This window comes from Gasterosteus aculeatus, chromosome 4 (genome assembly GCF_964276395.1).
Source record: "Gasterosteus aculeatus chromosome 4, fGasAcu3.hap1.1, whole genome shotgun sequence".
Classification (NCBI taxonomy): domain Eukaryota; kingdom Metazoa; phylum Chordata; class Actinopteri; order Perciformes; family Gasterosteidae; genus Gasterosteus; species Gasterosteus aculeatus.
Window position 1 is genome coordinate 18059554 of NC_135691.1, and position 17276 is coordinate 18076829.

The following is a 17276-nucleotide window of genomic DNA, read 5'->3' on the forward strand; positions in this document are numbered from 1 at the left end:
GAATACTGTACTTTTAAAATAAGCGGTTGTATGTTATAATTGGAACTGGCCCGAGGTTACGTGGATAGCATCTACTATTCTCCTAAGAATAGAAAGTGCGATATTTCTTCTCTCCCCTTTTCTCAGGCCAGATGGTTTATTCCTCCCAGAAGCCCCCAGTCTGTAACAACATGGCGGCGCCCGCACGGCACGTAGGACGTTATATTCAAAAGAACACCTATTTTTTGCGAAATAATTTTGAGCAGTTGTGGAGTCACAGGTAATAAAGCCGTGTTTAAAGCAGAATCTTTCTTGAATCGTAATTTAAGTTTTCTACAGTAGTCTTTTGACAAGAGGTCATGTCTTTACGAAACCAATCTACTCTCTGCTGAGAGTATTTAAAAAAATAATTGTACACATGTTAAGGATGTTAAACATGCAAACTGTGTTATATCTACGTTAGCTAAGCTATTTGACACTGTTTATATTTGTCAATTGTCAGAATGTTTCTCGAACATGGCAAATGCTGTCCGTCTGTCCTCAGCACCCCTTTGAACGGGTCGTCTTGGAGCCTTCCTCCCTCAACGGCTTTCATTTACGTTACTTATAATAAGAATACAATATACTATCGAGTGGTTGCATCAAGGGGATCTGTGAATATTGCACTGAAACATTGTTTCTTTCTTTATTTCTCCAGGAGTTTTGGTTGGACTCCGTCTTTGCGACAACAAGCCGCAGAAACCAACACCGGTAATGTCGAATGCTTTGGACATAAGTGAGACGGTATCAATGTGAGACAGGCTGTTTATAACTACATCTAAATGACCAACTCGGCAACTCTGTTTTTTAAACCTTTTTTTAAATGAATGAAATTATTCAACAAAAAACTGATTCTTAAAATTCACTTTTGTTGAGAATTTATCAGCATTGGGAGAAATTTTATCCCTCATCAGATTGGACCAAATCACCCGTTAGCTACATCCGGGAGGGTGATTATACTTGATTGTGATACATCACGGACATTAAATCGCAACATTTCCTCTTGTCTTGTTGCAGAATCTACAGATAGTTTTGTCATCCCCAGGAAGAAAACATGGTACGTGTCAATCGGTGCTACGCCACATAGAGCTTATTGTTGATTATTGCAGTTTGTTCTAAATATGCATTAACACATCTGTGTATTAATGTCACTTCCTTCTTCAACAGGAGCAAGGAGGCAGTGCTGGAGACGCTGGCTTCGACTGTCGGCCGGGTGAGAGCTCCTTCCCATCCCTCTCTCTGAGGATGTATAGTTGTTTATCCGCCTGTCTGTGTGTTTTTAATTCATTCTTTTCTCCTTCCAGGATCCTACAGCACATCCCTACCTCTTCCAGGACGACCCGTACCTCTCCCCCAGGACCTCCAATGAGTTTGTATGAGAAAAACAAGCTAAACCTCACACTGACTTTTCATTATTTGCCTGGATTCTTGTCGATTTTTGTTCTGAAATCAGTCAGTTTTCATTTGTATTAACTTACAAATGGAACTATTGTTCCTAGACAAAATTCTAAAAATGAGTATTAGCTGTAGTGCAGGTGAAATGAATAAAGTTACTGTATCGGGGCACCTACCATTAGTGTTTCTCCTCCTGCTTTAATGGCAACAAATGTTGTTTTACAAGGAGCCACAATAATTTGTTTACATTTCTTCTTGTATTTTGACTAATAACATTGTTATAACACCTGTCGTTGTCCCTCTTCCCTCGCAGAGGATGTACTCTCTGTCTCAGGAGTCTGGAAGATCCGCAGCAAAATACTTTGTCAACTCCAACCCCAAATTCTTCACCAAAGACTTTGCTGAACCACACATACCAGTGAGAAACACACGTGTTGTACATCGAGTGAATACGTAAACAGGACAGTGTAGTAGATGCTCACAAGTGTGAATAGATTGAAGTCAAACCGCAGGGCACCGAAAAAGAAAAGTTCAGTCCAGGAGAGTTGAAGCTCCCCAGTTAAAGAGTGTGTGTGTGTGTGTGTGTGTGTGTGTGTGTGTCTTTAGTGTCTGATGCCAGAGACTGTGTCAGTGCTACTTGAGGAGATGAGTGAGGAGGCGCTGAAGGAACGAATCAGCTTGAGGAAAGTTACAGCCGCTGTCGACATGTATGATCAACTGATGCAAGCTGGTGAGAACACACGCACACACACACACACACACACACACACACACACACTTTCTGTTTATGATCACGAGAATGTATGTATAAATTCTTGAATTCTTTCAGGCACAGCGGTCTCTATGGAAACCGCCCATGAACTGTTAGACCTGATCTGTCTCTACTGTGACAAAGACCCTGTCCAGGGTGGGCCGCAGGCAGAAGACACAGTGAGTCCCCCCACGATCCAACCAACAGTAACCAAGTTATTTTCATTATTAGTTACCTGCTGATTATGTCCTAATCACTTGTTTTGTCTAAAATTACATTTGAAAGTGTTGTCTTGTTTTGTCCAACCAACTGTCCTATTCAGTTCAGTCCAAGTCTAATTTAGTTTAAAATGGCTCAAAAGGACCAATGGATTATCAGAATAACTTCAGTCGCTCTGCAATCCACCAAACCCAATGGTTTTGAAGAGAGACGCTCTCATACTCGCAATGCAAATAATTTGCACCGCGGTTGTGTGAACGCACCTTAACTGAAAAGTTCTGTGGCCGTAAAAACAGTAGGTCAGGGATCATCCACCTTGTCAGGGAAGTGTAGATTTAACTGTGGTTGGCTACATATGGAAAAGTGCACCTCCATGAGTTACGACAAACGAAGACCCGGGAAGAGCAGAATATAAGTAATGTGGAGGCAGAACATGAGATGTTTCAAACATGGAATACTACAGCAACCCCATCCGAGGGCGACTGCTTTAATTAATAATAATTGGGGCCTAATTGAAGGTAGCGGAAACACTGTGTATGCTTTTGGAATTCTCATTGTTAGTTTAAATACTACATTTTCTCACTTTTTTATGTATACACAGTATACATGTCAACGAATATTATATATTCGAATAGTTGTTAAAAACAACTATTTGAATGTGTGAAAATTAATATTTGAATGTAAAAAAATTTAAAAAACAGTGGCGCGACTGTCTGCTTTGCAGGTGGGCGCGCGCCTGACTACTGACTGTATATTCCATGAATAAAATAGACTAGATGGCTACAACAGCTTCATGGACTGGTTTGATTATTTGCCGTTTCATGCCAAAGAAAAGTTCTGTGTTTACAGCGCAGCTCGCTCGGAGCGTTCAATGTCGGTACTGTAAAACTTTCAGTTTCAATCACTGAATGAAGCCTGCCATGTGGGACAAGAATCACAACCATAAATTGCTTTAACTAAACTCTTGATCAGCACTCTGCATTTGTTTATTGTTGTCGTTTATTTAAACCGCTTTGAGAAGAGAGCGCGGCGGTGAGAGAGAGAGTAATGTAACACAATAAATTTGTATTGGTATTGACGGCCTAATGCGCAACCATTCGAATATCTGTGTTTTTTTAAACCGAATATTAGAACGTCCTTTTTGAGCAGTTTTGACAGCCCTAATACACAGAGATTTCACAACAGTTTTGGTCATGGAAATTTTGTTTAAAGTCATGGAAATCCATTGGTCGAAATGTGTATGAACCCTGAATGTGTCCCTGTGTTTCCAGGAGGAGCCAGGAGAGGAGCTGAGGAAAAGGAAAACAAGGTTCCGTCGGGCTTCCGACGTGCTGAGGGCCACCTGGAGAGAAAACAACAACGCAGAGAGGATCTTCAACCTGCTGCCAGAGAGAGACACGCACTGTTACTCTGCTCTGATCAGAGGCATGGTGAAGGTATGGCCGCATACATCACTAACGCTGATCACACCGGAAGGGCCTCTGTATGTTGGGGCTTTTCATAGGGAGTGTCGCTATGGAGAAATTGTCCTTACTCTGTACATCTACTGTGGATTAAGTGCAGCTTGTTGGTCTGTCTCTCCTCAGCATGGAGCCTATGCAAAGGCCTTCAGCATGTACACAGACATGCTTAACAACAGAGTGACCGGTGAGTGGCAACAGACGTGAGCAAGAGAAAATAGCACTGTAACATGTCGGTCCTCTGGGGGGGTCTTGAAATGACGGGCACGGAGCAGTCGGGTCCATAGTAAATGGTTTTTATTGATATTGTTCCACACACAACAACACCGGCTCCAGCCTCCTCGCCTCGCCCCCCGCTGTCGCCGGATCTCTCGTACTTAACAGGAGCGTACTTGATTGCTGATTCACATCAGCTGAGGCAAATTGCCTCCCCCGGCACCTTTCCCTGAACCACTCCCTTCTCAGTCCCCCCCTGCAGCTGAGCCAAAACCACGCCCGCCACCACATACCCCCACCGCCCGACTTAGGCCGGGGAGCCATCCGGCCGAACCTACTCCCCCCCCTCGCCCTCGAGAGGGCGGGAGAGGAAGTCCGCCACGACCATCTGCGCCCCCGGCCTATGGACCACCTTGAAATTAAAGGGCTGTAGAGCCAGATACCACCGAGTGATCCGGGCGTTAGCATCTTTCATGCGGTGGAGCCATTGGAGCGGGGCGTGGTCCGAACAGAGGGTGAATGAGCGTCCCAGGAGGTAGTAGCGTAGGGAGTCGACCGCCCACCGGATGGCCAGGCACTCCTTCTCTACTGTGCTGTACCTGGCCTCCCTCTCGGACAGCTTCCTACTGATGTACACCACGGGGCGGTCCACCCCCCCCACCTCCTGGGACAAAACGGCCCCCAGCCCCCTGTTCGACGCGTCGGTCTGCAGAATAAAGGGGAGAGAGAAGTTAGGAGTATGAAGGAGTGGTTCCCCACAGAGAGCCTGTTTTACCTTCTCAAACACCTGCTGGCACTGCTCAGACCACTGGACCGGATCTGACGCACCTTTCCGGGTCAGGTCGGTCAAGGGGCTGGTGAGGTCCGCGAAGCCGGGGATGAACCGCCTGTAATACCCCGCCAGCCCCATAACCGCCTCACCTCTTTTTTGGTCTTGGGCCGCGGGCAGGCCGCGATAGCAACCGTCTTGTCCACCTGAGGGCGCACCTGCCCGCCCCCCAAGGGGTACCCCAAATACCGTACCTCCACCCGTCCAACCGCACACTTCCCCGGGTTGGCGGTGAGCCCCGCCCGTCCCAGCGCCTCCAGCACCGCGCCCACCTGCCGCACATGCTCCGCCCAGGTGGTGCTGTGGATAATCACGTCGTCCAGGTAAGCGGCAGCATATGCCGCGTGCGGACGCAGCACCCGATCCATGAGACGCTGAAACGTGGCCGGGGCCCCAAACAGCCCGAAGGGAAGTGTGGTAAATTGGTACAAACCGTACGGGGTGGAGAATGCCGTTTTCTCCTTGGACTCTGGCGACAGAGGAATCTGCCAGTAGCCCTTGGTTAAATCCAGTGTCGTGAAGAAACGGGCAGTGCCTAGCCGGTCCAGGAGTTCGTCGACCCGGGGCATTGGGTAGGCATCGAACCGTGACACGTCATTCACCCTGCGATAGTCCACACAGAACCGTACAGATCCATCCTTCTTAGCCACAAGGACGATGGGGCTGCACCAGGCACTGTTGGACTCTTCTATTACACCCAACTCCAACATACTCGCCAATTCCCTCCGAACCACTTCTTTCTTGTGTTCGGGCAACCTGTAGGGTCGAGACCTCACTGTCACGCCCGGGGGCGTCTCGATACTGTGAACTATGAGGTCGGTCCGGCCTGGCAAGGGAGAGAACACATTAGCAAACCGCTCCTGCAACCTGGCAACATCCGCCCTCTGGCTCTCGGAGAGATGAGCGTCTCGAGAGAGTGAGGTATGATTACCTGCTTTTGGAACCTCCGGCCCCAGCTCCTCCCCTTCCGATACCGCAGAGACCAGAGAGACGGACTCCACCCCCCTCCAGGCTTTCAGGAGGTTCAGGTGGTATATCTGTGTACCCCCGCCCCTGTCAGACCGCACCACCTCGTAGTCGACGTCCCCCACCTGCCGTGTGACCACGAAGGGCCCTTGCCACTTGGCTAGGAGTTTAGAGTTGGAAGTAGGAAGCAATACAAGTACCTTTTCTCCCGGTGTGAATCGTCGCAGCCTGGCCCCTCTGTCGTACAGCCGTTGTTGTCGCTCCTGGGCCCGCAGCAAATTCTCTCGTGACATCTGGCCCAGTGTGTGGAGTTTTGCTCGCAGGTCCAGGACGTACTGGATCTCATTCTTGCAGGGGCTAGGACCTTCCTCCCAGCTTTCTTTAATCAGGTCCAGCACCCCTCGCGGCGTCCTGCCAAACAAAAGTTCAAAGGGAGAAAATCCCGTGGAGGCCTGGGGGACCTCCCGCACTGCAAACAACAGAGGGTCAAGCCAGTGGTCCCAATTACGTTCATCGTCGCTAATAAATTTACGGATCATGGACTTCAGAGTCTTATTCATGCGTTCCACCAGCCCATCTGTCTGCGGGTGGTACACGCTCGTACGAATGGACTTAGTGCCCAGTAACCCGTAAAGTTCTCTCAGTGTGCGCGACATGAACGAGGTGCCCTGGTCAGTCAGAATCTCCTTAGGGATTCCAACTCGGGAGATTACCTGAAACAGAGCCTGCGCGACGCTCTTTGCAGAGATATTGCGCAACGGCACTGCCTCCGGATACCGCGTTGCGTAATCCACGAGAACTAACACAAAGCGATGTCCGCGTGCGCTCCGGTGAAACGGCCCGATGAGGTCCATGCCGATCCGCTCGAACGGGACCTCCACCAACGGCAGAGGACGCAACGGCGCCCTCGGAATGGCCGGAGCGTTCACTAACTGACACTCCGGGCAGGACGCGCACCGGCGGCGCACGTCCCCCCGGATGCCTGGCCAATAAAATCGGGTCATTATCCGGTCTAGCGTTTTTTCGTATCCCATGTGACCAGCCATAGGGTTATAGTGAGCCGCCTGGAAGATAATTTCCCGGCGGCTTTTCGGCACCAGCAACTGAGTTATTTCCTGCCCCGTCTGAGTGTCACGACTCACTCTATACAGTCTGTCCCTAATCAATGAAAAGTGCGGAAATGACTGCGCTGCGTCAGGGCGCACCAGATGACCATCAATACATATCACTTGGTCGTAGGCTGAGCGTAGGGTATCGTCACGAGACTGTTCGAGTGGAAAATCTTCCATGGAGCGAAACTCTGGAGCCGGCGGAGTCTCTACAGGAGGCTCCGCGGGCTCGCCCTCCCCGTCTGCAGCGTCGGACGACCCCGCGTCACCGCTGAGCACAGCACACATCTCGCATAACCCTGTCGGTCGTGAACGCACCCCCGTAGCCCCGCCCATTAACTTACCAAACCCCGGCCAATCTGTACCTAAAATGACGGGGTGCGTCAGGTGGGAGCTAACCGCGACCCTCATTCTATGCTTTTTCCCCGCATATCTAATTTCCACCGATACCACAGGATACTCGTGAACATCCCCATGCACACACCTTATTCTCACCCGGTCTGCCTCCACCAATGCCCCCGGACGAACCAGGTTCTGATGAATCATAGACTGCGTGCAGCCCGAATCCACCATCGCCTGGCGTGTACCCCCCTGGATTCTTACCGGAACACGGTACGTCGCTCCCGGACCGGGGGAGGGTGCCGGAACGCCGGCAACTCGGATCACCTGTCCCACCTCCCTCAGCGGACACTCTCTCCGGAGGTGACCGAGCCGCCCGCACCTCCAACACTCCTGCCCCGGCGCTTGAGAACCTCTCTGTGGGTCGGGAAGGGTGCTCGAGTTCCCCGAGGTTGGTGGGTTGTGGGCAGGGGAAAAAGGCACCAGCCGCGGAGCCGGCCTGGGTCGCGGCGCAGCTTCTGGTCCGGCCAACGCTGGCGAATTCTCCCAGTTACTCTGCCCGTTGGGATGCACCGCCAGATGGTCCTCTGCCAGGGTGATGGCTGCCTCCAGGGTCGTCGGACGGTGGCACCGGACCCACGCCGCCGTCCTGGCCGGGAGCCCCTCCCCGAACTGCTCCAGCACCACCCGCGTCAAGACCCCTTGGACCCCTCCAGCGCCGTCTGGCTGCAGCCACCTCGTGGCGGCATCTCTCAGCCGCTGGCCAAACGCGAACGGGCGGTCCCCGGGCCCCAGCCTGGCTCCCCGGAATCGCCGCCGGTGGTCTTCCGGCAACAGCCCCAGTCTGTCCACCACGGCCTTTTTAATGGTGCCGTAGTCGCGCCGCGCCGCCGGTGGCAGCCCCATGGCCGCGATCTGCGCCTCCCCGGTCAGGAGAGGTAAAAGCCGGACCGGCCACTCCCCCGCTGGCCAGCCGCACGCCTCCGCCGCCGCCTCGAAAGTCTCCAAAAAGGACTGGACGTCGTCGTCCCCAGTCATCCGCTGAAGCGTGAGCCCGGCGAACGCAGCGGGCCCCTGCGTCAGCGGCGCGGCCGCGGGCTGCGCCGCCAGCTGTTCCAGCGCCCGGGCCTGTCTCTCCACCTGGGCTTGGAGCGCCCCCAGGAATTGCCGGTTCGCCTCTGCCTGCTCCTTCTGGACGGCCGCCAGCTCCCCGATCATCTGGCCGAGCGCCACAAGCGGCTGGGTCGGCATCCCCTGCCGGTGTCCGTCAGCCGTCGTTTCCTCCCCCCAGCCAAGTTGGGCGCCACTGTAACATGTCGGTCCTCTGGGGGGGTCTTGAAATGACGGGCACGGAGCAGTCGGGTCCATAGTAAATGGTTTTTATTGATATTGTTCCACACACAACAACACCGGCTCCAGCCTCCTCGCCTCGCCCCCCGCTGTCGCCGGATCTCTCGTACTTAACAGGAGCGTACTTGATTGCTGATTCACATCAGCTGAGGCAAATTGCCTCCCCCGGCACCTTTCCCTGAACCACTCCCTTCTCAGTCCCCCCCTGCAGCTGAGCCAAAACCACGCCCGCCACCACAAGCACTTAAAACAAACCTTCACTGTAACGGTTTTTAACCTTTGGTATTGGTCCTTTGGGTGTTATTCCTGGTAGTAGCATTGGGGGGCGCCAGAGAGCTATTTAAAAACAGAACACCTACTGATGTTCCTGCTTACCTTGTGTTCCCAGCTGACGTGCACGTCTTCAACGCTCTGCTGTCGGCCGCTCCAGAAGTCAGAGATAAATACAAGGAGAGATGGGACCTCATCACTGTAAGACCAAAGTTCATTACACTCTTTTTTTTGAGGACCTCAAAAAGTAAATATTTGTTAAATATATATATTATATTACACATATTACAAGTGTGAAATCATTTAAGTGTTAAGAAAACTCCTTTAAAATCTTATTTTATCATTCTATTTTCATTTAAAATCTTATTTTATCATTTTATTTTCTACTACATACAACCAGTGAAAAGTTTGGACACACCTTCTAATTCAATTGAATGACACATTTCATCATTGAAACAATATTTTCTTTTTGTCACAAATTATTGTTTCATTAATGTATTAGACACAATTCCTTTTACATGAGTATTTATGTCAATATCCCCATATGGAGGTGAAGTCACACATATGATAAAATGAGCTTTCTCCTGACTAGTTGTTGAACCCTCCTGTTGTGTGTGTGTCTCTCTCTCTCTCTCTCTCTCTCTCTCTCTCTCTCTCTCTCTCTCTCTCTCTGTGTCTGCAGGAGCTGTTGAACCATATGAAGGAACAGAAAGTTCAGCCCAACCTGCTCACCTTCAACAGTGTCCTCAAAGCTCTACGACGCTGTGGCTTTCTGGCCAAAACACAAGCTCTTTGCACTCTGAATGAGATGAAGGCTGTGGAAATAGGTGAACACACACACACACACACACACACACACACACACAGGGGTCCAGCAGTAAGCCCCCCGTGGATCAGTGTTGAAAATGAACTTTATGTGTGTTCAGCCCCCAGCTTGGCGTCCTACGACCACGTCCTGGCCGTCTTTTTCAGAGCAGGTGAGCTGAGGGAGGTTCCGTCATACTGCTGCAAACTCTAGTGTCGTTGTCGAAGCTGCATTAAGTTGTTTCATTTCCTCTTCAGCCACCGCCGGTGAGAGCAATACAGACGTCTTACGGGAAGTGATGTCAGAGCTGGCAGGAAGCAGCCTCACCTGCCAGGACCCCGATGATGGTATGTTACTGTGCATGTGTGTTATGACAATACACATTTCATTTTATCAGTGAGAATTACTTTTAGTTCCTGTTTAGGCTTTGACCTATTTGTTGTTGCATTAAAATGTTTTGCATTTGAATTGTCATTTCTGTACTTTTGGAAAAAGTTGCTGGCTCACAATGTGCGAATCGGGCCCGCCGGGGGGGGTCCAGTGCTGCTGGACACTAGAGAGAATGAACGTTTAAGGCACTTGAGCATTTGCTTCTGACCCAGATGTGGGCAGCTGCATAAAACGCATAATCAATTATTATAATAATTAGGACGAAACATAGGGATTTACCCAGTAACGTTTGTCTTTCAGTACTGATGTTCTATTCTCTCTCTTTCTAGTTCTATTCTTCTCAAGCGCGATGAGACTAGTAAGTCGAATAAATTGCTTGTTTAAATATTTATCACAAATGGATTGCTGCAAAGTGCAACTCTTGTTTTATGACCAAGTCTTGAGTCCATAATTTGTTTTTGTAGACCTTGTTTTCTATTAAGTTCTTGTCTGTGTTTTTGCCTGTTTTTAGATGTATAAAATGGTTGCTGTTTAAATATGTATTACTCCATTTCCCTTACATCCCTATTTTTTTTAAAGAAAATCAAAATATCTGTCGGACAGTAGTCTTTGATTACATTTAAATTATCACTGGCATTCTAAGGCTTTTTAAAATGCTAGTCTTAAAGGATGATGCTATTAAACATGCAAAGGGTACATTGATTTTACATGTACAAACGAATGATAGCTTGTCCCTTTGTCCACTTACCTGTTTGTGTCCCATCAGTGCATGGATAATAAAGATCTAGAGCTGGGCTATAAGGTCCAGAGTCTCGTAGAACATGGGGAGAACTGGAGGCTTCTGGGAGATTCCTACCAGCAGACGGTTTTTTAGTAAGTACAAAGTAGCAGCAGACTACTGCAACGTTCCTGTCAATTCATTAACCTCATGTTAGATTTATGATCCCCACTGTCTGTGTATGCATTTCCACATTTCTGTCCTTTTTTCCTCACTGGTCATCGCCTCACTTCTATCCAGTGGTCGCTTCTTCAACCTGCTGTGTATGATGGAGCACATTGACGTGGTGCTGGAGTGGTACAGACGGCTCGTTCCCTCGGTCAGTACGACGCTCTGTCTGTGCGCTGTAGCTCTCTGGACCATGAAATGTCTTTTTGTAAAGAATCAATAAAACATTACGGGATAGTAGAAGCTGCGGCTGGTACTGTGCCACCAATCCTCTATCATGGGAAATGAGACCAAAAGTCAATGTTTCAACTAATAGGTTCAACTAATTTGTCAGAAAGCAACATGTGGGCTGCTATTGGTGTTCAGGCAATATTAGTTCATATAATTCATTAAAAAAAGGGCCGTACTCGTATTTGCTATGGATGACTATCATACCAGCTACATCATTCAAAATGCTCTTTAGACAACCCAGATTATTATACTTTGTAGCCTTTTTCTTCTAAAGTCCATAACTCATATGTCCAAAACTTTTTGTGTAGAGTTGATGGTCTTCACCTAACTTTTTTCAAAAGGGTTGTCAAAGAGTGCTCTAATTTATGTCGACTGCCCTCACTTTACCTCAGGAAAAATTGTGATAATAAACCATACAGCTAAATACAAGCCGTGCTTTATGGAAACTAACAGAACTTGATGCTGTCTCCAGTTGTACTACCCGAACCATCACGGGCTGAGGGACCTGCTGCAGGCTCTGGACACAGACGGTCGCCTGGACCTGCTGCCCACTATATGGAAAGGTGAGTTAAAAGATCGCTTTAGGGATACTCAAATCTAATGGCACTCGGTACAAATGCAGAGTGTAATTCAACGACACCAGCCATGTGTTACATCTCACTGATTCATGAACCAGAGGAGTTGTACAAACATTTCCATCTGTCGTGTCAGACATCCGGTCTCTGGGTCACGACAACAAGTCCGATCTGGTGGAGGAGGTGCTCACGCTGATGGCCAGGGACACGCACAGTCCAGAGGTCAGTAATGGGGCGGGGCCATGGCCGTGGAGGCGGTACAGCGATGCGGGGGGGTGTTAGCGAACTGACGGCCGTGTGTGTCTGCAGGTTCAGGAGGCGTTCGCTGTGTGCGCTCTGGACGTGAAGAGTGTGTTCGGGGGAGACAGAGGGAGGCAGAGTCTGGAGTGGAGCAACGCCTCCCTCTCTCACATCACCTCGCTGCTGCTGCGAGCCAACAAGACCCAAGAGGCCTGGTGAGAGAGGCTCTCCGCCTCACAGCAGGGCCTTTAATCTGACTGTGCCAATGCTCACTGCCAAATGATGTGGAAGTGAAATGGCTCTCACCCCCCCCACCCTCTCTCCCTGATTGTTCCCTGCAGGGAGATGCTGCAGCTCTTCAAATCCGAGAACAGAGTTCCCAAGTAAGTCTGCAAAAGCACAGAAATCCAACAATGTTTACAAAAAGAAAACAATGCTGGTATGAACATGTCATAGGATGATCAAAAAGGATGTCTTCTTGTTACAGTTAAGGATCTTTTATTACTATAAACTATAAATGGTTGTAGAAGTGAAGTTTAATCCCAATTATTGGACTAAGCGCTTGTGTTCATTGTCGGTTCAATTGTCCAGCGAGGGGCTGTTGGAGGACTTCCTGTCGGCGTGCCGCAGCCACGGCTCTCCCACAAGAGCTGTAGAGCTGGTGCAGCTGTCCGCTGCCTTCTGTCTGTCCGCAACGGGCAGACTGGCGAAGCAGGCGCTGGAGTTCGACCTCACGGAGGAGCAGAGGTGAGAAGTAGAGCAGTGACAGAAAACATAACATGAAAAACTTGGGCATGTCTTTGCCGATCGCTTTGATTTTAACCTGTTGGATAAGATCTCTAATCTAGACTTCAGATTTATTTTAGTTCCGCTGGTGAGAACTACAGAAGAAAAGGTCACCGTAGTGGTTGAACGCTACACGATGTGTCATTGTGTGTTTACTTTTGTTTTCTTCTGTCCCATTCAGAGCCGTGTTGTCTGAACTGGAGGCTACAGGGGAGGTCTCGGACTGAAGGAGAGAATAGTGGGTGAACCACTATGATGCCGAACCATTGATATAAAAACGGGCTGATCCATACAGTGTGTTTGTGTTTGTGTATCTGTGTGGTTAAAATAAACATTGAGTAAATGAAATCTAAACCTCTCGCTGTAGTTTATTGCGCTAGAGGTCGCCATTTCTCCTTTACACCTTTACGTTGTGTCATATTTTAATTCCATTCCCCCGTATGATTAGACAATTCTTTTCAGCCCACCAAAAGATAACAAACAATAGATGAGGGCTGTGTATTTTTAGGCATGACCATAACAATGTGGTTTGGAGGGAAAGACACAGAGGCAAATGTTGCTCCGTGATAACTGGCCCAACTTCCCCTAATCACTGATAAGCCACTTCCTTTGAAGGCTGCTCGTGTGCGTCACAGGAGACACAGTTCAGAGGAACATCTCAGCAGAAACATGCAGACAAACAGATGTTCCGGACGCAGATGCATGATGCATGTTTCCACTGGCTGGGATGGTTTTTGCAGATTCTGAGGAATTTAGGGACGGCTTGTCTAGACGTGTGTGTGAGAGACAACTACATTTCAACATCACTGCAGCCTTTAAGAGCTGAAACACCACCTGCCTTCACAGAGTTCATAAAAACATCTACATAATGATGAAGAGTTAGGACGAGAAATTGTCGGCGTTATTAGCAGTGATCCCACCCAGCATCAATACATGCAGAGGAAACATTGGTACCAAGTGTTGAACACGTGCATGCCTGTGCAGGTGTGCCCGCCCCCCCTGTACTCTCTATCAAAATGTTTTCTTTTCCGTTGCACCAATCGTGAGCCGAGCCGTGTGTATGACCATATAAGGATAAGTGGGCTAAAGTGAGTGCAGTGTGTGTGGGGTGTGGTTTGGGAAATTGTTCTCCAGAGGACCTTCCTAAAACCACACACAAATACACACAAACCCTCGCTGCTACACGCTGATAACCGCATCAGTGTCGCCTTTCAAACGTCACAAACCTTTCTCTATTGACGTGCTTGAGACAATGGGGGGTATAAAACACACATTCACACCCTCATAAGAACTGTCTTGCATGACGTCACACGCAGATATTTTAAGAATACAAGGAGACAATATCCTACTATTTATTCTGCTAGTCATGCTTATTTGGTTCTTTGAGACGTACTGCAGGTGTCCAAAATCTAAATATACATCTTACCTGTTGTGCTATTTATTGGTGTGCGTTGTTTTGGTGTAATCCACATGGTTTATCTTGACTAACCAGGTAAAGTAAAGAGCACGCCAGAGAAAAGGAAGTATTTCTATTTTTTATATTCGGGGGTGAGCTGTCTCTTTAAGGATTAAGTCAACAGTTTGAAGGAGCTGGAATAACAGCACAAGAGTAAAGTTACCAACAACAGCAGGAATAAAAGGCAAACACATCACTAAATAGTTTGTGTTCTGCTACCTTGCAAAAAAATAAAAAGACAACAGCACAGTGGAAGTGGCCGGTCTCAAGCATTCCTTCCTCCCACTCCTTCATTCAGCTTCACTAAACGGTTTTGGAGAGGAGGTCAGTGGTCAAACACAGGATGTGATGGAACGTCCTCTAATGCTTTTGATACCTCTCCATCGTGCTGCTCTTTGACATTTCCCTCCATGTGCACCGGCTGTTGCAGTAGCAAGATGGCTATTTGTGTTTCTCCTCTCTTAAATCTTACCTCCTGAGAGAAGAGGAAGCGGATGAAGAAGAGGCAAAGTGGCACCAATGAAACTCTAAACTGTAGCTGGGTACCTCCGTCTCTGCTGAGAAAACAAATGTCAAAGCATGGGAGTTTAGGTCCACCCACGGCACCGCTTCACCTGACAGCGGGAATTGGGCTTCCAGGGCTGCCGATCCCCCAGAGAAGGATCCAGATTGAACATGGAGACCTCTGATTGTCTTTCTGTCTGTCATCAGCATTACTTCCTCTGACTGAGCCCTTTCACACCAGCAATTCACCATGTAGGGTCTGCGGAGTCATTTGCTATAAGTGATGATATCGTTCTGTATCATTAAAAAGTGCGTTCCTACAGGGGGCATTTGTGCCAACAAAGCAGGCAAGTTGGGTCAGCCTCTGTCCATTTACTTTTAACATCAATTTTTAGAAATTTAGTCTGTAAAACCTGTCAGCTTGTGTCCAAATGCAATTTGAATCAAATCCCCCTGTGATGGTATATCAGTGGTATCAACATTTAATAACATGCAAGTTTCCTCTTGTGTCACAAAGCCTCAATTGTTGGCCAGCAACCCTAAAACAAGTAATAAGCCACATTACTGCATCTTTCTTCATTACTATAAACATGGGCGCTTCACCTGATGCTGTTATTACTCGCCAGAACAGCTGAACACAGTCCCGAAAAATACATATACATACATACATACATACATATACTTCTGATTATGTAATATCTGGGGAAACCAGTGACCCATTTTTTGATGAATATGAGGTTTATATTTTTGTACCGTAACTCGTAAACCAAATATTAAGATCTACGGGAGTCAAATATTACCAGCTCCAGTTTGCTTTATGAGTCACGTGTTAAAAGGATCCTGACCACACTGCACAAGGGTCAGCATGCCAGCAGTAGTGAATCGGCCAACAGTTCTTCTTTATTCGGCTTGTTGACATACTAGTGGTGTCACATGAGCCACTTATCAGCTACCAGCACCAGCAGACGCTGTCCAAGGCTGGTCCTTCTGACACACAAGTCAAAATCTTTTCATTACATTCCATAAGTCATATATATGTGTTTTATAAGTAAGTAAGTACACATATTGTCTTTTGGTCTCTATTGCTGGGCAAGTGTTTTTGTTCCACCTGCTACAGGGAGCAGGACTACACTGCTGTTTTTTTCTTGTGTAGAAAATAAGCTACAATGGCAGAACGTAAACCTCTAAATATCTCCTAATTTACTTCCTGCTTTGATTTACGCGAATTACATCAGTTGAAAGTAAATGTTGACAAGCAACGCAATTTCATTGAGTTTTTTTTAAAAGAGGGTGAAGTAAATTTAAAAGGACATTGAGACGAATATAGTTTTGATCATTAAGGCTTGTAAACATGTTATAATAGAAATCCAAAATACGTATACCATACCAAAATAAGTATGTAGGCTACCTGGAAATGAACTCAATGTGCGTCCTTTAAAAACCTTAATATAGCTTTGAGGAAAAGTACAAATTATGCTATCACAAGACAAGATCAGTTATGGACTGTGGGGATATTAATATGTAAATGAGCAATTCAGGGGCCGCATATTTACTTTTGGATATGATGTGTTTATTGGACAGTTGATGGCGTAGAGAAAGACAGGAAAGACAGTAGATAATTTATTGTCATTATGCTGAAGAACTAAACAGTCTTTTTCCACGTTATGTTCTTCTGAGCCGGCAGCATTCAGCCAGCAGCAGGCTGAGTAGCCTCAGGTGCTTAGCTGGTTAGCTTAGCTTAGCTCCCGCCACTACTCTCCTCCATGGTGCAGGCTGCTGGTGTTTGGTCCCGGTAGGTGTGGCTAGTTGGTTGGTCGCGCGTGATGATCTAACCAAAGTCCGTAGCACTTTATTCAATCCTCATTCTTCCTTCTCTGATGTTGATAAATACATTCTGGCACATGCCATTAGTGGAAAAGAACATAAAGATAGTTTAAATACATGGGAGCTACTGGCCGCACCCTCAACATTGGCCATTGGTGCCACAGTAACAAAGGTCTCTGGCCTCATTGGTATGTGTCAACACTCTCTCTGGAAAGATCTTCCTGGGTTTTGGCCCCAGGGTTCCCTATGACAAGATTCAGCACATCACTGGAAACAGAGGGATGTGAGGTGAGAGGGAAGAGACACGGGGGGAGGAATAGGAAGGTATGGTATGAGAAGAAGAGGAATGAAAGGAGGAAGAGGTATGCTTGCGTGTACAGACTGGTAGCTGCAGTGAAGCTCTGACTCTTCATAAAGGTACACTTGATGATTTGTAGAATAAACACATCAGTAATCTGCTGCAGATCGCCTTTTAAACACCCTTTGGAATTTTTTCTGATGGTGATCTCGCCTTGAATTGACGATTGTTCACATGCTTACTGGAAAGAAGGGTGACATGTGCTGGTAATGTAAATGAGCTACAGTGGTGTATGTGTA

The 17276-nt window shown here is 47.8% G+C and overlaps 2 protein-coding genes across 2 annotated transcripts; one reads left to right on the forward strand and one right to left on the reverse strand.

Annotated features, from left to right (window-relative positions):
- Nucleotides 1-115: 115 nt before the first annotated feature.
- On the forward strand, nucleotides 116-13243 carry ptcd3 (pentatricopeptide repeat domain 3). Its single transcript, XM_040174574.2, has 23 exons — nucleotides 116-259; nucleotides 677-729; nucleotides 1036-1075; nucleotides 1186-1231; nucleotides 1323-1391; nucleotides 1727-1831; nucleotides 2020-2143; nucleotides 2243-2343; nucleotides 3655-3819; nucleotides 3970-4030; nucleotides 9041-9123; nucleotides 9605-9749; nucleotides 9849-9899; nucleotides 9985-10074; nucleotides 10447-10475; nucleotides 10884-10990; nucleotides 11136-11214; nucleotides 11767-11857; nucleotides 12006-12091; nucleotides 12179-12324; nucleotides 12451-12492; nucleotides 12701-12856; nucleotides 13077-13243. Exons 1-23 carry the CDS (start codon nucleotides 132-134, stop codon nucleotides 13120-13122), a joined length of 2043 nt encoding a protein of 680 aa, XP_040030508.1. The 5' UTR covers nucleotides 116-131; the 3' UTR covers nucleotides 13123-13243.
- LOC144406305 (uncharacterized) lies at nucleotides 4781-7638 on the reverse strand. Its single transcript, XM_078102121.1, has 2 exons — nucleotides 5820-7638; nucleotides 4781-5714 (listed from the first exon to the last, which is right to left on the reverse strand). The coding sequence occupies exons 1-2, from the start codon at nucleotides 7534-7536 to the stop codon at nucleotides 4906-4908; spliced, it is 2526 nt and encodes an 841-aa protein (XP_077958247.1). The 5' UTR covers nucleotides 7537-7638; the 3' UTR covers nucleotides 4781-4905.
- Nucleotides 13244-17276: the final 4033 nt, after the last annotated feature.

What these genes read in the sequence shown, in the direction of transcription:
- LOC144406305 (XM_078102121.1), bottom strand. Translation starts at nt 7,536, where the DNA reads ATGGTGGATTCGGGCTGCACGCAGTCTATGATTCATCAGAACCTGGTT. An exon ending in GCCGGAGGTTCCAAAAGCAG is followed by an intron (nt 5,715 to 5,819) that starts GTAATCATACCT and finishes CTCCCTTGCCAG; the next exon opens with GCCGGACCGACCTCATAGTT.
- ptcd3 (XM_040174574.2), top strand. Translation starts at nt 132, where the DNA reads ATGGTTTATTCCTCCCAGAAGCCCCCAGTCTGTAACAACATGGCGGCG. An exon ending in GCTGCCCACTATATGGAAAG is followed by an intron (nt 11,858 to 12,005) that starts GTGAGTTAAAAG and finishes CTGTCGTGTCAG; the next exon opens with ACATCCGGTCTCTGGGTCAC. An exon ending in TCCGAGAACAGAGTTCCCAA is followed by an intron (nt 12,493 to 12,700) that starts GTAAGTCTGCAA and finishes TCAATTGTCCAG; the next exon opens with CGAGGGGCTGTTGGAGGACT.